Source organism: Aedes albopictus, chromosome 3, assembly GCF_035046485.1.
Source record: "Aedes albopictus strain Foshan chromosome 3, AalbF5, whole genome shotgun sequence".
NCBI classification, from domain to species: Eukaryota; Metazoa; Arthropoda; class Insecta; order Diptera; family Culicidae; genus Aedes; species Aedes albopictus.
In genome coordinates, this window is record NC_085138.1 from 393906099 (window position 1) to 393923415 (window position 17317).

A 17317-nucleotide genomic window follows, 5' to 3' on the forward strand; every position below is an offset into this window, starting at 1 on the left:
TAAAATGTATTCTCCTTGGGTTTAGCCGGCGTTCCAGCGACAAGAAACGGCGCATCGCCGTGGATTTGTTGTTGTCGATCGATCTGTGTGCTGTGCATTCTTTTAGCGGCTAACGAAATTAACTAAGTTTCTATTGAAATCGTTCCTGGAAATTCGCTAAACTTCCTGGAAACGCGGTCCTGTTCAAAGTGCAGTCTTTGTATTGTTTATCTTGCCGATTCCCTGTCGGTTTTGTGGTGAAATTAAGCGAAAATTGTTAACAGTCAACCGCCATGGATTGCAAAAAGTGCGCCCTGCCAGTAGAAACGAGTATTCAACCATTCATTCACTGCAATGGGTTGTGTGCTGCAATACACCACGCTGCTTGTGTGGGGTTGGATACACCTAATCTTGCTGCTGTATCACCTCCATATAAAAACAGCTTTTGGTTGTGTGACGAGTGCATCGACGAATTTGTTTGCTGGAGAAATGATCGAAGCGCGAATGCGAAGGAATTATCTTCTCGACCCGAGCTCTCGCTCAATCCTGAACAACAATCTGCACTACAACGCGATGTCGAAGAGCTGAAGGGGAAAGTAGAGTCAATACTGTCTACGCTAACTACTACTGCGAGCTGCCTCCCAAACACGGAGATGATGCGGCACTCAACTCCCAACTCATCACGGCAATTCAGTAGAGAAATGAGTGGAACAAACGCATGCAATGTAACGCCAAGTGTATCTGCAGCTTCGGAACGATTAACGGAATCTGCTGTAGATGAGAGTTTCGCATTATTGTTGACAAACATCGATGGGAACGTTTCCGAGGAGGATGTCCAATTGATGGTCGCCCGAAGTTTAGGAGCCTATGATGACGAGTGCAGAAACATTAAGAAACTTGTTCCGCGATGGGTTGATTGTAGTACGCTTGACTACGTTTCGTTTAAAATAATCTTGCATTGTAAATGGAAACCGGCTGCAATGATGTCTACTACATGGCCGAGATATGTAAAATTTCGTGAATTTAGGAGAAGAGAATGCACTTGGAAGCCCGATAATTTGTGATGTGTTTCATTACTGTACATTATTTAAATTCTATGGATAGATTTATGTTGTTGTAATTGTATTTATTTTGAACTGTTTTTCCCTTGTTTTGTTAAGTGTTTTAAAAAGTTTGCGTAAATGTTGTTGAAATTTTTGTTTAAATGTTTGTTAAAATGTTAAAATACGATTATTGAATCAACGTAGCCTATCCTGAGCCTTCAATACCAGTTAGAATAAGTTCATTCAATTAGACTAAAATAAGTCCGTTGAATTAATAATAATAAATAAATAAATTTCGAATCCCCAAGTTGACGAATCAAGTAGTCCTTCTTGGGAAGTGTTACAATGAACCGCCCACTTCCATCCTGCACCGTTGTACGGTCGAAGAGCTTCTCGCAGGCGTATTCTTCCACTCGGGAAGGCGTATAGGACCACTCGGGAAACTGGCTAAGCGCCAGCAGGCTACCGTGATGGACTCTCCAGAGCGAGTCATCGATGTTCGTTGCTGCTAGGCTACGGCAGCTAACCTTGAGGGTGCGATATGCACTAGCCCACGGTGTCAAAATTTCGATTATTATCGAACATTCATGTACCTCGGATTTTTCTTCGAAAATGAATAGTATTTTGGCTATATATTCATAATCGGAACACTAGAAAATATTTCATCGGCGAAAATTTTTCCATATATTTTGTATGGGACGTTTTTTGGGCTAAAATAGTAATTATTGATTTTTAGTATGGAAAATACCCTAAAACTCATCTAAATCAAATTTTCCCCGATAGAATATTTTCAAAATTTGCATTCATACATTACAGCCGAAATTCTAACATTCTATGAAGAAAAATCCGAGGTACATGAAAGTTCGATAATAATCGAAATTTTGACACCGTGTAGCCCCTCTCTGAAGCAATACCTTCTTGGTGGTTCCGGAGAGACGTAGGGTTTGGCGACCATAGGAATGTGTTTTAGTGGGTCGAGGAGAGAGTAGTCCTGGCTTCTACCGGCATTGTAGAAGACGGCCTCAACCCCACACTACCCTAACCTTCCTGTTAGGGTGTCTGATGAGCAGATTTATACCCCTATGGTTTAGAAGGAAAAAAAAAGCGTATTCTTCCAATGACAGCACACTGTCCGTTTTGCACGACTCCAGCTCCCAGAATCGCGTGAGTAGATCGTCCAGCCTTTCGGTGCACAGATTGGCAACGTGCGGTCTCAGCACATCTGTCTCGACAGGAAGGTTTCCGCATACAATCCAGCCGAGGTTCGTGTTTTGTACGACTGGTCCATCCTCTCCGAGCTTGAATTTCTCCTTGAGGAGCAGGTCGAAGAACAATACTGCCCCGATAATCACATCCACGCTACCGGGTTCCGTGAAAAGTGGATCGGCGAGTGCGATGCCCCCCGGAAGTTGCAGACTGTTGGAATCAATCTTCCGGGTGGGAAGGTTAAGCGTAACTTGTGGAAGCACGTAGAATACGTCTTCCCCAGTGAACGACGAAATACGAGAGCGAACCCGAGCGAAAATGGATTGCTTGCACTTCTTAGCGGCTTGACCGATACCACTAATCGAAAGTGCTTCGCGAGAGCGCTTGAATTTCAAACGCTGCGATGCTCGTTCAGAAATAAAGCACAGCTGAGAGCCGCTGTCAAGCAATGCTCTAGCTTGCATGGTGTTTCCAAACGGGTCTTCAAGGATCACGATCGCAGTTGCTAGCAGAACCGATCGTGACACCTTGGCTTCTTGAGCGGTGAGTACAACGTTAGGAGTGTCTAGAGTAGGTGGCGTTTGCATGCTTGGATTGGCTATAGGAATGGGGTTTTTGGAAGATTGGTTTGAGGATTGCTGAGGATTGGTATGTGTTGGCTTTTCGTGCTGTGAGAATGAACTTGTCTGACTCGATTGTGGGTTCTGTGGTGACTGTTGCGAGCGCTTGTTCGATTGCGGTGCCTGCTGCTCATTAGTGCTGTTGATGTGCAGCAATGAATGATGTCGTTGACCGCAAACACGACAGGCGCCTCGGGAACAGACCTTTGAAGTGTGACCGCGACCGAGACAATTGAAGCACAAATCGTTGACCTTCACTGCATTCCTCCGCTCGTCGACTCTCATCTCCCTGAACCGCTTGCACTGGTACGTCCAATGTTGTCCGTCACTGCAGAATGGACACGACTGCTGCTGAACCGAATAACTGCTGCTAAACTTTGAGAATTTCTTCGGCTCCTTTGGTGCTTGTGTTTCACCGGAAATCGAACGCAAAACTGTCCTGTGGTTCGTTAGGAACTTCAGCATGTCGTCATATTTGGGAACGTCTGTTGAGCGATGTTCCGTTTCCCACAGTCGTTATGTTGTGGGATCGAGCTTGCTGGCCAGCATGTGAGCCAGAAGCGTACTCCAATGTTGAGTATCTTCGCCGAGCTTCGTCAGCATCTGTAGATGTTTCTCAAACTCGCCGATGACGTGATTCAGCGCTTCGAAGGACTCCTTCTTCATCGGGTTGACTGCGAACAGAGCATCTATGTGGGACTTCACCAGAAGCTTCTTGTTTTCGTAGCGTGACTCCAATGAGCGCCACGCTATGGAGTAGTTGTCCGCCGTGAGGTCAATCGACGCAATCTGCTGCAGCGCTTCCCCCGCCAACGAAGTTCGAAGGTATGTGAACCGATCGATATCGGTCAAGTGAGGATTGTCGACAATTAGGGTTTTGAACGTGTCCCTAAAAGTGACCCATTCCATGAGCGATCCCCGAAACGTCGGAATCTCCAATTCGGGTAGCTTCACACGCATAGGAGAGGCCGCCGCCGGTGCGTTGTTCGGTGGTGCTGGGATCAGTTGACTGCTTGAACCGGGCCCGTGCATGAAACCTTCTAATGATGCCTTCAGTCGGAAGTATTGTTGGATGAATGTCTTCAGGGCCTTGGAATTTTGTTCGCTGCGTTGTTTCACCTTGGCCGCCATGGTCTGTTCGCGAACCGCTGCTGGAACATCTTTACTCTCCTCATCATCGGTGTCGCATTCTTCGAGGAGTATTTCGATGTCAGCGCGCACATCGCAGAATAAATCGTAGACCTTGTCCAACTTCTTCAGCCTTGCTGGAACTGAACTTCGATCGCGTCCCTCCTGATACTCGTTCACGAACTCCTGAATGGCTTCTACCATGTCCCGCAGTTGTCGCTCCTTCTTCGTCAGCTTTCTCAGGTCGGAATTCACCATCTTAATCACTTTTGCACTTGCACTGCACACAGTAATCCGACCGCGCCGCGATATCGAACGTTTCGCGCTTGACAGAACCCACCGAGTGACAGAATATCAGCCCAAAGTGCGTTCAACTCAGCGAACCAAATCAATCCCCCAGACCAAATGAAACGCAATCATGCAATGGATCGTTTTATTGATTGCTATTTCCAGCACATGCACTTCGTCAGTGTAAGATCATGCGTTCTTAACACCACCTTCGACCACCTCCTTATAACTATGTACTTAGCTCTGAATGAACGGGAACCGCTGCACAGCCCTGTATGGATCGTCGTCGTCGTCGTCGTCGATGTGTGGTCGCCGAGCAGCTCAACCGCGTGTCCACAGCCACCGTAGAACCAAGCACCGATGCAGCCAACAACCAGCAATCAGCAACAATGCCGCCTTTCACAGGCGACCGCACAATGGTAAACGCAAAACCACGCCGCTGCGAACAATTAGCACCGTATATCACCGCACTTGTTTCTTTGTCGCTTCGATCGAAGCCGGTTCGAAGGACCATTAATTATGTTCCGTCTTCGACCTTAGCGCACTGGTCAACACTATACGAAACGACCGTTTCTCAGTCTGTTCTAGTCCCGATTCGCGGCTCTGGGGGAATCCACGGCCCAGAGTGGTAGCACGGTTATCACAATTAGCAAATAGCCCACACGAACAAGTGCGGTAATTCTTTCACCACAGCCTAGAACACCGAGAAATACTGATTGAAACAAATTCGTTTATTGCGACGACGGACGGCGTGTGTTTTATTCGCGCACTATTTCGAGACTGATCTCATCTACCTATATCTGGCTCGGCTATCGCATTCTCCTGTCTCCGGGCAACCGGAGAGAAAGGTTGATATGCGCTATCTATTTCTACTGGATGGATGCTGCGAGAATGGGTTACCATCTCGCGCTCCTCAGTTATACTGATGATCGTTGCAGAGTGGGGTTACAAACAGTAATTAGTACAAAAATTACATACAATATTTTACAACTGTCTCTTTCTCTAGTTCTTAATTTGTAGCTTCAAGTAGTAGCTCCTAATTTCTAGTGTGTAGCTTCCAGCTTCAAACTTGCAGGTTCTAGCTTCTTGCTTCTTAGTTTCTACATTTGGCATCTAACTTATACTTTATATCTTCTAGCTCCTTCCTAGTTCGAATCCCGCCGCAGCTGCCAGGAAAAGTTTTCGGCTGTGCCACTGGGCGTTGCATGTTAGTCCATTGTCTAGTGTCGTGCTTCCTCCAAAGAGCGAATAGCTCACTGGAAGTACTAAACGTGTCCGGAAGTACTCGCATGTACCGACACTATACCAATAAAGTTTCCAGACTACGATGCTTCGCAATCAGCTCATTAAAAAGCATCGAAAGCGATGAAAAGACAGTCTTGGCTGGAACGCAACAGCTCAACGGCGAAAAGGAACAGCCACCAGCAATGCTGATCAGCGTCGAGTCTGTTCGTGTGCTATTCGTACCGTAGGTTGGTTTGATGAAGCGTGGAAGGGTGAAAACGTATTTTTTGTCGAAAGCAATTCGCATCGTTTCGCGAATGTTTTCACCAAATAGCAAGCTTGCTGTGGGATGAATGGTTGAGGGGGTTTAAAAGATGCTCGATCTTAAACGGAGCCCGTAGCGTGGGTAGATCGCCTCTTTGGGTTGCGTTGCGGTGATAGATCTACCAAACCGAAATCTAGTGTCGTCCTATTTTTGAATTTTGGTGTATGTGTTCTGGTAATTCAAGGAATTATAGTATTTAGTCCTTACTACTGGTGTTTTGGTGACTTCCAGTTTTTGAATGAAACTGAGTTTACCAACTTAACTTTGCATATAGTTAAAAACCTCACCATCTGAGGCTAAACTCAATGCAAAGGAAATCAAATTGGGTTAGGGATCCATGTATGTACTAACTCTTCGAAGACTGGAAAGTACTAGTACGCAAGGAACATACAAGAATCCATTTACTGAACACATGTTCCATTATTGGAATGATATTGCTGCTAATGTTAAAACCCGGGTCCTAAACTTCCTACTGGGGAGAATTTAGCAGTTAAACAAGGGTGATGCTAGGTTTTCGATGCATGGCAAATATCAGTATTCTTGTTTTGTTTTCTGATAAAACAAAACAAAAAGTGTATCAAAATCGATACCTTATTGCCCCTCAATGGCAATTGAGTATTGCGACATGCATTACACTAAAGATACGGGTAATGTCACAAGAGATCTAAAAACTGGTCGCAGTGACAAACCCGAACAGGAAAAAAAACGTGTCCGTGTCTTTAATAGCTGCTTGTTTCTAGAACCTTATTTCTAGCTTCTAAATTTTAACTTATATTTTAAAGATTCTAGCTCCCAACTTTTTGCTTCTAGCTCAAATTCTAGTTTCTTACTTCGAGATTCTGAACTCTGGCTTCATCCTTCTAGTTTCGCACTTCTTTTTATTCACGGAGCTAGGAGTGCATAAACGAAATTAATGCATAAAGCAAAGGAATTAGGTTCATACATTGAATCAGTGTGTAGAATAAGGGCATGTTGTTCGTTAGAACATAAATTTCTCCTTCTTTTGAAATGACGCCCAGTGGGGTTTTTTTCAGAGGGGTTCCAGAGGAACCTAAGTAATAGGGGCTGCAAAATGGTAAATCAGGGGCGCTTTGAAGATAAAGTGGTTTAAAAGTCCTAAGGAGAGTCTGAGTGCAAAAGGGGAGCAAATAAGAGTTTCAATACCTAAGGAATTTAAGGGGGGGGGGGGGGGGACTTGCAAAGGAGCTTAGGTGTAAAAGAACTTAAGGGGAAAGAAAGCAAAACGAGATCCAAGATAGTTTTAAAATAAGCGCAAGAAAGGCACATGAAGGATATAGAAGGAGCAAAAGGGAAATCCTCCAGGAGAATTTCCAGGGTTTTTCCAGTAGTTCTATCCGGAATTCCTCCAGCCCAAGTAACACACTTGTAACGGAAAAGTTACGACAGCGCAGGTTTTTATTACTGTGACTTAATTCTAACAAATAAATACTTACTTGCTAGAAATAAGTCACAGTGACTTCAGCGTAACCAAAACCTGCGCTGTCGTGACTCTACTGTGAAAAGTGTATTACTTGGGAGGAGTTGCGGGTTTCCTCCAATAGCTTTTGCAGGAGTTCGAAACCCGGAAGGATCTCCTGGAGAAATACCAAAAGAACTATTGGTAGAGTCAAGGAAGAAAACTCCTTGAAAAATGTTGGAAGGAAATTTTGGAGGAATCCCGTAAGAAACTCCTGGGGGAATCTTGCAAGTAAATCCTGGAGAAATACCAAAATAAACTCTTGGTAGAATAAATAGCATAAGGAACTCCCGGAGGAATCCTGGAAAGAATTCCTGAGGGAATTCCGGAACAACTTACGGGAGGAATGTCTCTGAAGGATATCCTAGGGAAAACCCGGCAGAAACTCTTGGAGGATTCCCGAAAGAAATTGTTGGAGATATCGCGAAAAAGTCGCTTGGAGTAATTGCAGAAGGAACTCCTGGAGGAAACACGAAAAGAACTGCTGGAAGAATCCCACAAGGAAAGATTTCCTAGAGTATAATCCGGAAATGAACTCCTGAACCAATCGTGGAAGAAACACCTTGATATTTCCGGTAGCAATTCTTGGAGGAATTCCGCAAGGATTTCTTGGTAAAATTTCGGGAAATATTATTGGATCTATCTCTACATAAACTTTGGAAGAATTCTGGAAGGAACTTATGGGAAAGTGACTTGGGGAATACCTTATGAAATTTCAGAAGGAATCATGCACAAAATGGAGCAATCCTATATGAGATTCCTGAGTTTATCCCAACAGCCTTTTTTTTTTGAAAAAAAAATCCCGAAACGAATTCCAGGAGGAATCTTTGAAGGAATTCCCGAAAAAAAAAATCATAAACGTGTCTTCTGGGGAATTCCCGCAAGAAACCACAGAAAAAACCCTTTTGGAATCCTACAAGGAATTTCTGGAAGATCTGAAATTCTTCAGCAATATTTAAAGAAATTCCTGGGGAAGTTTTAAGAGCAGTTTTTCAAGGTGTTTGGAAAGGAATATCTGAAAGAGTGTCGCAAGAAAATTCTGGAGGATCTTACAAAGATTGTCTTAAAAAAAATACTGGAAAAATTCTCCAACAATCTCAAGATTTCCCGAAGGAATTAATGAGAATTACCAGAAAGAGAAATACCGTGAGGTGAAATTTATATTTTTTTTCGATGGAGAACGTCTAGATTTATTTATTTACCCAATCATTTTCTTATCATTCCATCTTCAATCCCATCTTGATAATCATCTTTCAGCTTCTAGATTATCACTTTGAGCTTTGGACTTCTAACTGTCCGATTTGTTCGATGTAATAGCTTTCTGAGTTGTCGGTAGGTACCATCACCTGAAATTCCCAACCCGCAAGACATGCAGCAAATCTCCACTCTCAAAGCCAAAAATGTGCCTCACTATTGGAAGAGAAAAAAAAAATCACCAAATTCAAAGTAAAACATCGAGATTCGATGGTGCAACCTGGTCCGGCCGCCACCGGAGCAAGGCAACGCAACGGTCAGCCGCGGCTAGCACTGCCGGGCTGCGGTTTTTCCATTGAAAAACGCGAAATGAAGCTTTACTCGATAATACCTCATGCATTTTTCATTTGTCAAATAGTTTTTTTTTTTTCTCTCTCGCAACTCCGTACCGACCGAATTCGCTTTCCCATCCCTTTTATGTTATTCGTTTCCATTATTCAACGCTTTCACCGTGCTTTGCTCGGGCCACGGCAGGTGGATCGGAAAACGTGGCCAACGCTTTTCGGTGTGACGAAGGCGTTCGACCCCAGGACCACAGTTGGTAGGTAGGAGCTGCTAGGACCAAGAACGACAACAACAAACGGGACGCTGCAATCTCAATCACACTCAGTGAACTCGCCACCGCGCCAACCTACCAACAACAACGACCAACCGCTTTTCCGGGAAAGCTTTTTCAGTGCTAAAGGTGTATAGGAAAACCGTTTCGCGGGAAAAAAAAACGAGGATGGCTGAAGCGAGCGCGTTGAGCTGCTCGATAAGAGTGCTGCTGGGCAGATGGGATGCTGGTAGGAAAAAAAACCCAAATTAATCCACCTAGTGGTGATAGTGCCTTTCTCGTCGAACATGTTCTCACAATCTTTCCGACAACGTAAGTCAAAGTGTTTCTGAATCCGAATATTTTTATAGAAAAGCAAGCATTTTATCAAAGACATCTTTGAATTGACTTAAAACTTATTGATTGCACATAGTCCGACGTTATGTTCAACGTATAAGCAGGGCTGAAAAATATCAGACTTCTCAGTTGACTGCTTGAGCACTTTGTTGAGCACCTTCACTAACACTGGAGGCTGATCAATATCAAGACGATACTAACAAGCTAAGCTATAACTCTTTACACAATCACTGATCACAATTTTTTTTCTGAACATTTGGGCTATATCTTACCGTTGAAAACAAGAGCGATAGGTAATGAGTATAGTGCGACGTCTGTTTGTATGTGGGTTTAATTTGTAAGATTTTGTTCTCTTACACATATTTATCGCTTGCATTGATTTTATTTACTTTCGTAGTTCCGGCGAAGCACCAAACGCTGGTTGTGCAACCCTACCGGCAGGCTTGATAATCCTCCTCGAAATCAAAAGAGTTTGGCAACATGCTCTAGAGCGGTGTTTTGCTTTTGCCTCGTCGCGAGGGAGCGAACGAAACCCAAACAGAGAGGCAATAAAAACTGAGCGAGGAAGAGGGGAACGAAAAAAGAGCCGATGATTATTTCGGGTTTTTGAGTGCGATTTTCGCCTCGAGAGTCTTTCTTTGTATGCACGCAGAACTCGATGTACACAGCGCAACGAGTAACTTTCACGCAGCGACCGAAAAGACAAAAGAATTTTCACGCAGATTTGTGTAACACTGGATCAACACAAAAAATGTGCTGATCCGGTGTTACACAAATCTGCGTGAAAATTCTTTTGTCTTTTCGGTCGCTGCGTGAAAGTTACTCGTGCGCTGTGTTGTTTCATTTAAGGGTGTGGGAGTGGAACTCGCGAGAGCTTTTTGAGTGTGAGTGGACGTGAGAAACACAACAAACAATTATGAGTGTTGGACGAACTCCTCGCTGCGCGGCCAGCTCGCGCTCGGTGCTGTTGAGGATTTGCGTTGTGATTTCTGAGTTTTATTTTCACTCCTCAGAAAATCGCCAAAATCGCTTCCTCATTTTCTCGCGAGGGAGTTTCTGTCAAGCCTGCCTACCGGTAGTCTGTAATGTGGTGTGAGCCTATTTTCTAGTTAACCGTTCCTCGGGTTATTCAAAAAGCCGTGATGTAATATGTTGCATGGTACATTTGATTACTTTCGACGCGGTACCGGAACAGGTTCCGGAGCACAGCGGGTCTCCCAAATATAGTCTGAGACTATTTCATTGCTAACGTTCATTAGGTTACCCAAAAAAAACACGATTTGATTTATCTCATGCATGGGTGGGTATAGATCACTTTTACATTTGACCACTTCCAGTGGGACACCCAGAACTGGTTTCGGGACACAACCGGTTGTCTAAAATATGGTCTGAGGTTATGTTCTTACGAATCGATCATCGTGTATTCAAAAAAGCTGCTATTTGATGTACTGTCAAAGACTTATTTGTGCATTTCGCCAGTTCCGGCGAGACACTCGAAAGAGATTCCGGTAAACTACCGGTAGTCTTAAAGTGGCCTGAGACTTTTCTTGCTGACCGTTCTGCGCGTCATCGAAAAAGCCGATATTTAATGCGCGGTGTGCATGCGTTTGGTTCCGTTCTACATTTGACCACTTCCGGCGGAGCACCTGGAACCGGTTTCGGCACAGTATTGGTTTGCCAAAGTGTGGTCTATGATTGTTTCTCTTGTTAACCGTTCATCAGGTTACCAAAACAGCTATTTATGGGGTTGGTTCTCCTTTACATTTGATTACTTCCGATGGGGCACCCTTAATCGGTAAGGAATACTACCGGTTGTTCCAAATATGGCCGGAAACTTTTTTTGCCAATCAAGATACCTAAAAATCCGCGATTTGATGTGTCGCATGGGTTTGGTTCACTTTTTTGTTTGGCCATTTCCGGCGGGACACCCGGAACCGGTTCCGGATCACTACCGGTTCAGATACATATGGTCTGAGAATATTTTCCTGTTGACTGTTCATCAGGATATCAAAAAAGCCACTATTTGATATGTCGCATGTATGGGTTTGGTTAACTTTTAAACTTGGCCACCTCTGGCGGGACATCTGGAACCGGTTCCGGAACACTACTGGTTCCGATATGTTCTGAGAATGCTTTCCTGCATACTGTTCATCAGGTTATCGAAAAAGCCGCGGTTTGATATGTCGCATGCATGGTTTTAGTTCAATTTCATATTTGGCCACTTCCGGCGGGAAACCCGGAACCGGTTCCGGAACACAACCGGTTCAAATATGGTCTGAGAATATTTTCCTGCTTACCTTTCATCAGGATATCAAAAAAGCCACTATTTAATGTGTCGCATGCATGGGTTTGGTTAACTTTTATACTTGGCCACCTCCAGTGGGACATCTGGAACCGGTTCCGGAATACTACCGGTTCCAATATGGTCTGAGAATGTATTCCTTCTTACTGTTCATCAGGGTATCGAAAAAGCTGCGGTTTGATATACCACATGCATGGGTTTAGTGCACTTTTATGTTTGGCCACTTCCGGTGGGCACCCGGAACCGGTTCCGGGACACTACCGGTTCAGATATGGTCTGAGACCATTTTTCTGCTTACCGCTCATCAAGTTATCGAAAATGCCGTAGTTTGATGTGTCGCATGGATGGGTTTGTAGCGTTTTCATATCTGGCCCCTTCCTGGGGTACCGATCCGGAACACCTAAATGGCCATAACTCCGGAATGGCTGGACCGATCTAAACCATTTTCAATAGGAAACAATGGGACCAGATTCCCCGTCGAATGAACCGTCGGTCATTAAAATCGGTTCAGGTTTACTGCCAAAAAGTGATGTGAGTTTTTTTGTACACACACATACACACATACACACACACATACATACACACACACATACATACACACAGACATCACCTCAATTCGTCGAGCTGAGTTGATTGGTATATGTGACTCGACCCTCCGAGCCTTCTATCGAAAAGTCATTTTTGGAGTGAACATATAGCCTTTCCAGTACACTTAGTGTACGAGAAAGGCAAAAACGAAAGGCAAACGACGTACTGTTCCACTGCAAACGAGAGATGCTGCGGTTTTTCGAGAAGGTAACTGGAAATTACAGGGTTAGATTCATGTTTTTTTGTAAACAAAAAGCAAATAGTGTTATGTAACGAACTAAAGGGGGTACGATCTTCAGCAGATCCGGTCAATTTGTTTTCTACGCATTTGATGCATACTTCTTCGGTCAAACTTGTAGAGGAGAAGCAGATGTTTCCAAACCCCATAACTGCCACTGGAGTTCATCCCTGTCCCAAAACTTACAAAAACCATCAATGTCCCCAAAGAAAAACTAGGAGTGTGTAATGTCTGAGACATAACCGCAATGTTGACGTAGGACTAATTTTTAACGCATAATAAAGAATTTGGGGCTCACAGATGAAGTAAACGTGTATCTATTCAGCAAAAATAACGGCCAGAGTAAAATAACTATATGCTGAAGACTCGAAATCTGGCGATTGTTGCTGGTAATGATGATTCCCGTATCATGACGATGATGCTGCCGAGCAATGCCTTTAAAGTTGAAGGATTCGTCATTGAAATAATCGTCATCATTGAAAATTCGAAAGCAGTTTTCTCGTACAAAGCTGAAATTTCCGCAGTGAAAATGTATTCACTGTATTGCGGCTGAAGATTGGAGTACAGTGAACTTATTTTCACTGCAGAAATTTCAGTTTAGAATGAGAAAACTGCTTTCGAACTTTCAATGATGACGATTATGTCAATGACGAATCCTTCAACCTTAAAGCGCATTTGACAGGTATCCTACTCGATTGGAATGACATTGACAGTAAATTTGGAATTTCAAATACCAAATATACAGCGGTGTATATTTAGTATAAAAATTAAACTTTATCGATAAACTAAACTATAAAAATTAGAATTAGTTGAATTTTTAGAAATAATTTAATAATGCTCCAAATAACTCTTTCGGAAGCTTTGGGGCCCTTAAAAGAACCATTTTGGTATAATTCATTGCCACCCATGCCGCCACCACCGATTGATCCGAAAAGAATCGAGGCTTCATTGGACAGAGGGCGGTGCCACCCGCTTGCTCATCCGTTGAAGCGGATCTTTTTAGGGATCTTGCTGCTGCTGCCGCTTACAATCCATGAAAGAATCGGGGCCCCGGCAAACGAAAAGTGACGTCAATCGAATTTTCGTTTGCCGAGGCGGATTTTTCTTTGGATGTTGCTTCCGCTGCTGCCTCCACTGCCGATGGATCCGAAAAGAATCGAGGCTTCATTGGACAGAGGGCGGTGCCACCCGCTTGCTCATCCGTTGAAGCGGATCTTTTTTGGGATCTTGCTGCTGCTGCCACCGACAATCCATGAAAGAATCGGGGCCCCGGCAAACAAAAAGTGACGCCAATCGAATTTTCGTTTGCCGAGGCGGATTTTTCTTTGGATGTTGCTTCCGCTGCTGCCTCCACTGCCGATGGATCCGAAAAGAATCGAGGCTTCATTGGACAGAGGGCGGTGCCACCCGCTTGCTCATCCGTTGAAGCGGATCTTTTTTGGGATCTTGCTGCCGCTCGGTGCTGTCCGTCCGCTGCTGTGTGTGCCGATGAAATGATCGAAATGAGTGTGTGCACCACTTATATAAGTTTCGTCGTGTCGCCTCACAGAACTATGCTTGATTGTGATTGGTTGGGTAAGACTGATCTCGAGCTTTTACTAATTTTCAGCTCCAGCCTCAGTCAAGGTACATCATTCAATTGAGCCCCAGCTAGGAAGCATAAATTTGTGGTGTTGTAGGTTTAAAGCTTTTACCATAGTTGATGACGTCAAACCCGACATCAACCTATCATTCACCTATTTTGGTTTTAGCCACCAAACCTAACATAGACCCAATAGTTGATCGATGTTGGTCCAACAGTGGCCCAACATTCGATAAAAATTGACCCGACTTTAACCCGACATTCGAAATTTTTTCAGTCTGGCGGAATCCAGAAAGAAATCAGAGGGAACAGCTTTTATACCCCTAGATTAGCAGATGCAGCTCCTCCCATTCGGCTGGCTTTCCAGAATATTTCATTTGCATGGCCCGCCCCGCCTGCTTCAGACGCTTCAAACGATTAATCAACCCAGAAATGGAAAAAAAAATTCATTAAGCGTTAAAGTAAACAAAATATTGGATGATTTAGATCATTTTAATTCGAAAATTGTTAGAGTTAAACAATGTTTTACGGAAAATAGTTCTGATAGGGTAATGCGTTGCTGAATTCTGGGTGGAACCATTAGTGGCCGGAATTCAATCATTCATTTTTCGGGTGAACCACACTTTTCTCGATTGATGGAGTAAAATTATCTGATTTACAACTCTTGAAGAATCATTTTTTGGTGATCCTGATAAGGACCGTTTGATAAAGTAACGATTTCAGGAAGAAAATGGCATGAAACCGCCTTGCCACGCAATGCGTGATGGTTTTCTCCGTGCTAATCCTGCAGGATGCCACCGAAAATTGGTAGGCCGCTTTCTGCCGTGGATAAGATTCATGACGCTATCAGCACGATAGCCGAGAGTCGCCGATGGGTAGTGCTCAGGTGTGGAGGTGACATCCACCCTGCTTGACTGATCCAACGAAAATGACGAAAGAAATCAGAGGGAGCAGCTTTTATGCCCTAGATTAGCAGATGAAGCTCCTCCCATTCGGCTGGCTTTTCAGTATATTTTATTTGCATGACCCGCCCCGCATGCACCAGACGCTTGAAACGGTTAATCAACCGAGAAATGAGAAAATTGCCATTTAACGAATAAAGTAATCAAAATATTGTAAGGTTAAGATCATTTTAACTCGAACAACGTTATAATTTATCGATGTTTCACGAAAAATGGTTCGGATAGGGTTGATAAATTCCGGATGGAACCATTAGTGGCCGGCATCATCATTCTTGCGGGGCCACCAAGCATTCAATCTTTCACTTTTCGGTTGCACCACACTTTTACCGATCCATGATGGAATGAAATAATTATCTGATTCACAACTCTTGATGAATAATTTTCTATGGTCCTGAAAAGAACCGATTGAATATTGAAAGATTTTAGACAAAAAATGACATGAATTTATCATGCCACGCAATGCGTGTTGGATTCCTCCGTGCTGAATGCTGAACGCCGTCGAAAATTGGCCCGCCGCTTGTTGCCCTGGATGTTCCTGATGCTATCATCAATGCGCCACCGCCAATCAATCGGCGAAAGGACCGAGCCCCGAGGACAGCGACGCAACTCGCAAATTCGTATGTCGCTGATCTTTCTGTGGATTTTGCTGCCTCTGCCACCACCGCCGAGCAATCGATGAAACGTATTCTTTCCTTCGTCTGCCGCGTTAGACGGTTAGAAGGCGAATGTGCAACAGCCAGCACCCTTGCCGACAACCACCGACGCCGAGCCAACACGGCCGTCAAAGAATAATGAGCGAAAACGCAAACGAAGAAAGTGGGCAGCTCTCGTTCGATGCGTTCACCTTGAGACGACAAAGGCAAATGAGGGAAGATGCGAAGAAGCAGTAGCTTTTATATTCGACGGGAGCATCCAAAATGTGCTCCAAAATGTGCTCGATCGTGATTGGCTGGAATAAACATGGGTTCACTTTTCCCAATTTTTCAATAGTTTGTTATTGAAAAACAGCAAATATTATTATTGGACATAATTGGTGTAAAGATTTGCAATCGATTGGTGCCAAAATTTTGAAAATTCAACAAGAAATGGCTGAGCTATTAACGCTCAAAATCTCCACTTTAAACGTAACGCGGCTGATTTCTGAAAATTTAGAATGACACCCGGTATAGAAAAGAGAGACGTAGTCCTACGTCAAAAAAAAACACCGGCACGGACAAAATCAGCTTACATAACAGCGTTTGTCATTGTTTCTCCGAACAACGACGACGACGACGACGACCACGCCAGCGTAAAACTCGATAGTCAACCACCACCAGGATGCGCCCGGCACACGTAAGCATAAAACTAAACACACCACGGGATTAGCAGACATCAAATGAACTTTTGGTAGGTACCTACCTAGATATCTGCGAAATTTTGCAGGACACATGCAAAGAAAGGATGCAAGTTTACTGGGCTGGGAGCATTCGGAGGGTAATCGGTTGGTATGCATTAGTGAAAGGGAGCTTTTTTTGACGTAGGACTACGTCTCTCTTTTCTATACCGGGTGTCATTCTAAATTTTCAGAAATCAGCCGCGTTACGTTTAAAGTGGAGATTTTGAGCGTTAATAGCTCAGCCATTTCTTGTTGAATTTTCAAAATTTTGGCACCAATCGATTGCAAATCTTTACACCAATTATGTCCAATAATAATATTTGCTGTTTTTCAATAACAAACTATTGAAAAATTGGGAAAAGTGAACCCATGTTTATTCCAGCCAATCACGATCGAGCACATTTTGGAGCACATTTTGGATGCTCCCGTCGAATATAAAAGCTACTGCTTCTTCGCATCTTCCCTCATTTGCCTTTGTCGTCTCAAGGTGAACGCATCGAACGAGAGCTGCCCACTTTCTTCGTTTGCGTTTTCGCTCATTATTCTTTGACGGCCGTGTTGGCTCGGCGTCGGTGGTTGTCGGCAAGGGTGCTGGCTGTTGCACATTCGCCTTCTAACCGTCTAACGCGGCAGACGAAGGAAAGAATACGTTTCATCGATTGCTCGGCGGTGGTGGCAGAGGCAGCAAAATCCACAGAAAGATCAGCGACATACGAATTTGCGAGTTGCGTCGCTGTCCTCGGGGCTCGGTCCTTTCGCCGATTGATTGGCGGTGGCGCATTGATGATAGCATCAGGAACATCCAGGGCAACAAGCGGCGGGCCAATTTTCGAC

The 17317-nt window shown here is 44.1% G+C and overlaps 3 protein-coding genes across 3 annotated transcripts; 1 reads left to right on the forward strand and 2 right to left on the reverse strand.

Annotated features, from left to right (window-relative positions):
- Positions 1-70: 70 nt before the first annotated feature.
- LOC115265681 (uncharacterized) lies at positions 71-1302 on the forward strand. The gene has a single exon (XM_062860315.1). It carries the CDS (start codon positions 273-275, stop codon positions 1041-1043), a length of 771 nt encoding a protein of 256 aa, XP_062716299.1. The 5' UTR covers positions 71-272; the 3' UTR covers positions 1044-1302.
- Positions 1303-1846: 544 nt separating this feature from the next.
- LOC134290980 (uncharacterized) lies at positions 1847-3313 on the reverse strand. The gene is made up of 2 exons (XM_062858220.1): positions 2152-3313; positions 1847-1854 (listed from the first exon to the last, which is right to left on the reverse strand). The coding sequence occupies exons 1-2, from the start codon at positions 3311-3313 to the stop codon at positions 1847-1849; spliced, it is 1170 nt and encodes a 389-aa protein (XP_062714204.1).
- Positions 3314-3364: 51 nt separating this feature from the next.
- On the reverse strand, positions 3365-4234 carry LOC134290981 (uncharacterized). Its single transcript, XM_062858221.1, has one exon. The coding sequence runs from the start codon at positions 4232-4234 to the stop codon at positions 3365-3367; it is 870 nt and encodes a 289-aa protein (XP_062714205.1).
- Between the last annotated feature and the right edge of the window lie 13083 nt (positions 4235-17317).